This window comes from Vigna angularis, chromosome 2 (genome assembly GCF_016808095.1).
Source record: "Vigna angularis cultivar LongXiaoDou No.4 chromosome 2, ASM1680809v1, whole genome shotgun sequence".
NCBI lineage: Eukaryota > Viridiplantae > Streptophyta > Magnoliopsida > Fabales > Fabaceae > Vigna > Vigna angularis.
In genome coordinates, this window is record NC_068971.1 from 25,713,386 (window position 1) to 25,721,280 (window position 7,895).

At 29.6% G+C, this 7,895-nt stretch overlaps 1 protein-coding gene across 1 annotated transcript; it reads right to left on the reverse strand.

Annotated features, from left to right (window-relative positions):
- Window positions 1-5,216: 5,216 nt before the first annotated feature.
- LOC108328642 (probable WRKY transcription factor 49) lies at window positions 5,217-7,646 on the reverse strand. Its single transcript, XM_017562534.2, has 3 exons — window positions 7,267-7,646; window positions 7,029-7,172; window positions 5,217-5,798 (listed from the first exon to the last, which is right to left on the reverse strand). The coding sequence occupies exons 1-3, from the start codon at window positions 7,551-7,553 to the stop codon at window positions 5,348-5,350; spliced, it is 882 nt and encodes a 293-aa protein (XP_017418023.1). The 5' UTR covers window positions 7,554-7,646; the 3' UTR covers window positions 5,217-5,347.
- Between the last annotated feature and the right edge of the window lie 249 nt (window positions 7,647-7,895).

A 7,895-nucleotide genomic window follows, 5' to 3' on the forward strand; every position in this document is an offset into this window, starting at 1 on the left:
AAAATCGATTTGCACACTATTATTGTGTTTACTATTTAAAATGAAGAATATTGACGAAAGTGGTAAAGATAGTGGTTATATAATATATTGAATATGCTTGACCAAATGCATATCATTATTCAAAGCAAAAATATTAAATAATTTTTAATATATTGTACTATCTATGCCTTCTAAGGTTTTGTAGAGTCATGTGATGAGTTTTCATGTGATGATATTGATATTGATAGCACTTTAAGGTTTAAACCTACTCTTGGTGATAATATTTTATAATAATGCGTATTATGATTTTATAGATAAAAATTAATGTATATGATTAGTGACAGGTCACCATGCATTTCCTTTGTTCTAAAAGGAGGAAGACATCTTTTACATGAGAAAGAAAAGAGGAAGGAAAACTATATATTGTGTAAAGATAGAAAATGAAAAGTTGAAAAATTTGAGGTAGGTTCATTAATGCAGGAAGAGGGGTAGTTGTTGGTTTATAACCATTATTATTGCTTTTAATGCCAAAAATGTGTGGAAGAAAACACGAAGCCATGACTGTTGCAAACTGTACTCAGTGTGACAGTGTTCACATTCTTGCCTCAGCTTTGTCAAAGCCACAAAATGCTCGTGCTTCTGCACTGTACTCATCACCTCTATCTTTATTAGGGATATCAGCAAAATCACATTGCTTGTGTTTTGTATCGGGGTAAAGGGTCGGTGAGTCGTATCGAGTATGAATGTTTGTTTTCAAGTTCAAGTTTTGAGTTTAATTTTGTTTCTTCAAATCGATTAAGAAAAAGACGTTATAATGTTAAAGTTAATTTAATGTTGACAGTTTAAAAATTAGTAACATAGTAATTATAAATTATCTATATCCTTGTCTATTTATAAATTTTTAAGTAAATTTTTAATTAAAAGTGACATAATTATGATCAATTATAAGTATTCATACTTTATCTTTTAAGTTGATTACTAATTAATCTAATCGATAATTGATCAAATAATTACAATTCTTTTAGCTAGAATTAATCCATTAATAACTTTTACTTTTTGAATGTATACATTTTGAACTTTAATATTTAGACTTCTCATTTTTATTATTTTATTTTTGTATGAAGTAATAATTTTCTTAAATAAGAACATTTTGAAGAATTATGTTTTAGTTAAAACATTAAGGATTTTTTTTATAGACAAAAGTTCGTTTGGCCATAACTTATATTCGTTAAATTTCCTTTTCAAAATATTATTTCAGTCGTTATTTTTAAATTAGATTTTAATATTTTCTCGAAAAAAAATTATCAATAGCATATATAATAGTTCTTTTTTCTCTTGTTGAATTAAATATTATGATGTATATGATGTTTGGAAGAACCCTATAATTTGTAACATCCCAAAAATTTCTTACACTTAACAAAAAAAATTAATAATAAGATCTTTACATTAATAAAAAATGTTTGAAACTAAACTTTCTATACTATGTCTTAGCTTCACGATTTCCTAGCATTTACTCACCTCCTGCTACTCCTTACCACATAATCTCTTTCTCTATTTGAGATGGAATAATTATTAGAACGTTAGGATAATCCTTAAGACTGAACTTCTTACATCAACACCTACACTATAGGGAACCACTATGGAATTTCTCTGCGAGAGTCATGGAATTACGTTCATCAACCATCCATATGATAAAAACCAAATCCTCATAACCATCATATTCATCAACCATAGACATACCCATAAACATGTTCACAAATCATAAATATCCATTTATCAATCAATTAAGTATAACAATTTTATAAACCAACTTACCGAAATAAAGCATCCAAAGAACGAAAAACATATAAGAACTTAGAAACAAAGCGCCCAACAAATTTTAATTTTTTATGTTTTTTTAAAGGATAATCGATTATCACACTTGATAATCGATTATTTCAAAGGAAATTCATACAAAGACGACTTTTTGATTGAAATAATCGATTATCATACTTGATAATCGATATTCTAGAGAGTTTTAAAGAAAAGATAGCATTCTGACTGAAATAATTAATTATCACACCTGATAATCGATTATCCCTATCAATTTTGACATTTAACATGATTTTTCTGGTTTAATTGCACCTTGTACACCTATCCAAATAGAGTACTTTATTGCTCATTTGGTTAGAAACAAGATTCACTCGACCAACTCAACAACTCAAAAGTACCTAAGAACAATTCTACATCTTCTAAACTAGAAATTTGCAAACTAAGGGTCTAAACAAGTCACAATTGACTCAAAAACAGACTCCAAACCTTCGTTTTCATCATCGACCCTCTACTTTAGATTTTCACTAATTAAAACCTCTAAAAAAATAACCAAAAACAACACAAAACTCAACCTATTAATCGTTGACTAATTTCACTTCAGATTTTGCTTAACTAACCATTAACTCAACTTCTCACATATCAAAATCCCTTTTTTAGACCAAAAACCAACCTATAACTTAGTCTACTCTTTACTTCCTAATAATACATTAATTTATACCATTTACAGTCCAAAACAACAACATGAAACATTCAATCTGGTACAAATTCTCAAACATTACCAACATTATTCATCAGCATATAAATATCTCACAACAATCATCTTAATCATAACATTCGACCAAACATAATTCCTCACAATGTAGCAAACATAAACTTATGCATCATAACACGAAATTAAGGAGAATATTAGCTTCCCTTACTTGTTTGAAGACCAACAACTTTATAGAACCCTTAGACAACTCCCACGGATTGAAGGACACTAATTGTGCCTATAAATAACAGAATCATGATCAGGGTATGTCGTTAGGACCACTGATCGATAAGGAACTAACAAGAGAGTTTGAATGACACAAGCGAGAGATACTCTTTGCACGTGTTTTAAACTGAAAACTAAAGAAAAAGAATAGAAACTGACTTACTATATACGGAAAACTAATCGGTAAAAAATGGAGAACTCAATGTTGTGATGTCTTAGGCACCTCTTGATCGTCAAAAAGATATTTCAGGAGTTATAAATCTTAGGGAGAAGTCACAAAAAACTTAAAGAATAAATTTTAGTGAGATGACAAATATTTTAAATAATGAGACGTGTTTATAAAATTCTAATTATATTATTAAATTATTTTAATATTAAAATAATCGATCTTATTATTTAAAAACATCTATAATTTTTAATACTCCATTTTTCTAAGTTATTACAGTATTCAAGTCCCTTTTAAGTTAAAAATTTGTGGAAAAAAAATCGAAAATGACTTGTATATGTTATACTAATATTATATGTTATACTAATATTAAAATTACCATGTCTCCGTTACCACAATTTAGTTATATGTAAATATAAATAAAAAATTCAAATAATTTTTTAATAGCACCATAATTCCGTAATTTTTATTGTGTTTAATTAAATTTTTAAATATTTTTTAAAGTATTTTTAATTTAATTTCAATTAAAAGTTTTCATTCTATTAAGTTTCGAATATATATATTTTATTTTCATTTATATATTTTTTTCGATCGATTTTGTTATCAACAAGTTATGTAGTTGTTATTTTTGTTTTCCTATCCCTAGTTTGTCAATTTACTTGCATTCTCCGTCCAATCCTTTCTAACGTGTCAATGAACTTGCTTTTAAAAAGAAAATAAATAGATTAATTGATAGATTAGAAAAAATTGAAGAGAGTGTATACTTATATGAAATAAATTTATTTAAAATTAAATATACATTTTATCTCAACTTCAAAATATGTATCAATTTTGTCTCTAAATTTTATAAATTAATGAAAAATATGATCGACAATAAACTGATTCTAACGGTCGTCCTAATAATGATGAGCTTGACGGAAAAAAATTATAACGAGATAAGGAGAAGAGAAACTATAATGTTATTAAAGCTTGTTTATTATCGATGACATTTTACGTTATTTTATAATGTAAAAACGAAAATTATAAATGTTTAAAAATAGGGACGAAATATAATTTTCATAATATTTAACCCAAATATTTATTTATAATACTCATAAAAATAACTTAGTTTAATATAAAATAGTTTCTTTTAATAAAAATTTAATTAAAAATATCTTAATATATAAATTATTTAAAATTTAATTAAGCATTTTTTATTCGAACAAGTAACCCTACCCTATAGTGGATAATTTCAACATGCCACCCTTCAGTTCCAATTTTCTCAAAACGAGAGAATTTTTGAAAAACTATTTCAAAAAATGTAATAAACTCAGCAGCTCAGGATAGGTTTTTTCATGCGATGCATCATTGTTTTTCTTCATTATTTTTGCAATGTCTTACAATTATTCATATGACAAATAGGTAAAACTGCAGTACATAATATTTTCTTTTTTTTAAAGCTTTGGTATCTTGGTAGCAAGTTGCATCAATTGGATGGGTACAACTCATAGGTGTTATGCCATCTTATATCTATTCAATTACTGTAACTTATCACATACTACCCCACAAAAATTATAAGAAAATTAAATGGTATATATTTTTTTAATATACTTTATGGTCAAAAATTATGATTTGTTACTCTCCATAACTTATTAAATGATCATATCTCCCAATTATATAATTTTAGTAAACTTTAGCCAACAAAAAAGCTTGCTACAAAATTTACATATTTTTAATTGAAAAAAAGCTTACATATCAAAATTTTCAATCAAATTTTAAATATTCCCACGTGGAATAAATAATTTTACTAAATATATATCATATTATCCAGGAGAAACTCTAAATCTAATTGGAAAAGCTTACCAACTATATCTACAATATCATGTCTAAGTTTTGTCTTTCTTTTAAATGTTAGCAATCCACAAATCATGAATTGAGAATAGTTATAATACACGTGATAAAAAAAATCAATAATTGTAACATGACAAAAATACTCTATCTTTTGATATCTAAATTTAATAAATAATATTTTTAACATTTTTAGAATAAGTTTCAACAAGATTCTCACAATTTGAAAATAATTGTTCGTGATTTTCTTCAAGGTAACACGTGATTCCATATACAAGTTCTATCATGACATGTTTTATTTATGCATTCTATCATATTTATTTCCATCGTTATCTTATTCGTTCGTTCTCATTTTTATTTTAAAATCAAACGATAGACAAATTTGGATAAAATGAACAGAGAAAAATAAACTTTCCATTATGATTTTACTCTAGAATAGAAGAACCTTTTCCCTTCCTTCGATCACGTGACATAAAAACTATACTATTACATTATATATTAAATTCACATAAGCAAAACCATTATAGCCACCCTTTAAAATTATTGTGTTTCTAAATCTTTACATATTCATAATTATAAATTAGGTCCTAGAATTTAAGCCACAGAGGTGAGGTCGGAGGAGAACGAAACGAAGAACAAGAAAAATTTGTGTGAGCACTGCTCACACTGTTTGCTGGGTTCCGAACCATGAATGGCACCATGTCTTCAAGCAACCCTTGTGAGCCCAAGTTTTCCTGGGCCATGTCTTGTGGAGAGTCCAATGAAGTGGATGGCAGCACACCCGAAGTGGCACTTGATTGGGCCTCATGAACATAATCTTCTATATGGACTTGGGCTTGGTCCTGTGAAGAAGTGGGCTTGGACTTCTTGATGGGTTGATGGGATTGAGATTGGTCGGGTTGGCCCATGAGAAAATATGGATAAGCAAAGTGCAAGTGGAGCCCTTCATAGGTTATGATAAGAGTGTCTGGGTCTTCAATGGATCTCTCAACCTGCTTCTTGGCACTGCACCTTGGGTTTGTGCACCTATAGTAACTCCTGCTGATTCCATGGCATTAAAATTAGTAATGCATAATTAAGGTTTGTACTAATTAATGTGTGATGGGTTTTTAATTAAACTTTGTACTAATTAATTCAACAAACACAACAATAATAAAATATGAGTTTAATCCAGAAAAAACTTAACATCATAACGTTACTTTGCCAGAGGTGCCGTGAAAAGTGGCATGATATGTTGAACAATATATATATAGAACATCTGCTATGCATGTTTGTTGCCTCTATTAAAGTAGCTTTTAATCTTAAACTTGTATTTGTCGGGCAATATATGGATCAATGAATAGGCCTCTCACAAATCATAACACAACAACATGGGTAGCTTTTGATGAAAAAAATGAATGTTTTAGGTACCTTGGCTAGGCCTAGAGGTAATTAAATTGGTGATGAAACTGTCAACCCAATTTGCCATATCTTTTGTTGTGACAAGACAGCAATACCGTAGGAAACATACTGACGTAGTGACGTGTAAATATTCCTCACCCTCTTACCTTTTCTATATCATCTCTATTAGATATCATAGAGTTCTCAGATGCATGCAGATGTTGGATACAACGACAAAGACAAAGAACCCCATCTGATTGTGAAAATCGCACTAATTGATAACTAGTACTTTTTCTTAAAATGTGGTTGCCACTAATTACTATGAAGTTTTTAGTGGCTTTCAGATTGATTAGTGTGTTTTAAGTCCAGTTGTAACCATCTTCAATGGTGCTAAACTGTTTTGAGAGAATAAAAGACAGTATAATATGGTCTGAGTTGATGCATTTAATGACATTGAACCAAGAAATTCACTCTGCATTTTCTGGGTGAAGAAAAGAGAGTGTTTTTCTATTAGTATTTAGGAAAATGAGCTTGTATGAGAAGGACCATATTCAAGTTCTTGATTCAATAATTATTTATAGGAGAAAATTGAATTCAGATGAGTATGAGTAAAAAGTTAAGTAAACTTTAGTTTATGAAAAAGAATATGATATATTTATAGAAAAATTTATGTAAACGTGTACTGAGTGTAAAACTATGTGTATGTCCCTTTTGTTTTTGAGTGAAAGACTTTTGAAGTAATGGCAAAGTACTGTACATGCATAAGAGGACAGAGTCATGGAAAGCTCTGCAGCTTTTTTAGTTCCCAGAAAATATGTAAAGAAGTTGAAATAGAAAAGGTGAATTATTATATCTTCATATATGAATTGTATAGAAGAAAGAACTTACCTAGGATTTGGGCTATTCTTAATGGATTTCTGTCCATACTTCCTCCACTTATATCCATCATCTCCCATCCCATTGCCAAAGCATTTGATTTTGAGGGTATACTTATTCTCAATCTTGCTCAAACCCCTCTCCAATATGGAAACTCTGAAAAACAAAACAAGAAAATTGAGTTTGAATTGAGGAAACTGAAAGCTAAAGAAAGAAAATAATGCAGAGAAGTTTGAAAAAATATATATACCTGGGTGATGAGAGTGGTGGGAAGTGGTCTCCTTGGTTGGTGACTGACAAAGCATTTTCAATATCTGAGATAGTAGGACCTGAGTAAATGTTGGAGAGGAAGCTATTAAAGGCATGGTGAGTTGAAGATGGTTTTGTTATGGGGTTTTGAATTGGCTCCTGAGGCACCATAAGAAGGGGAGACCCATCATCCAAAAGCTCTCTCACAAGCTCATCTTCCTCTGACCCCTCTGACCATGTTGCCATTACTTCCTCCATCATTGTCTTTGACATGGCTGATTCAACCATATTTATTAGACCAGGGCAACAAGATCCTTCTTGAAAGAGGAAGCTCAAGAAGATAATAAGGTAATGAGAAAGGAAAGAGTGGAGCAGATGAGAAGGTGGTTGTGACGTATACTTGCTTCTCCCTTCCTTGGCTTTAATAAGTAACCCAACCTGTGGCTATGTTTTTGTATGCATTCTACTTTGACTTCCTTCTTCATTTCTATTCCAAACACTATAGTAACATCTTTCTTTAACTGCAAAATCTGTCATTAATCACCACCACCTCTTAATTTCATGGGGCCTTTCTACTGTGCACATGATGTAGCATGTAGCATGGTAATTTATGTTTGCATGTAAAACTGG

What these genes read in the sequence shown, in the direction of transcription:
- LOC108328642 (XM_017562534.2), bottom strand. Translation starts at nt 7,553, where the DNA reads ATGGTTGAATCAGCCATGTCAAAGACAATGATGGAGGAAGTAATGGCA. An exon ending in CCACCACTCTCATCACCCAG is followed by an intron (nt 7,173 to 7,266) that starts GTATATATATTT and finishes TTTGTTTTTCAG; the next exon opens with AGTTTCCATATTGGAGAGGG. An exon ending in AAGAATAGCCCAAATCCTAG is followed by an intron (nt 5,799 to 7,028) that starts GTAAGTTCTTTC and finishes TGGAATCAGCAG; the next exon opens with GAGTTACTATAGGTGCACAA.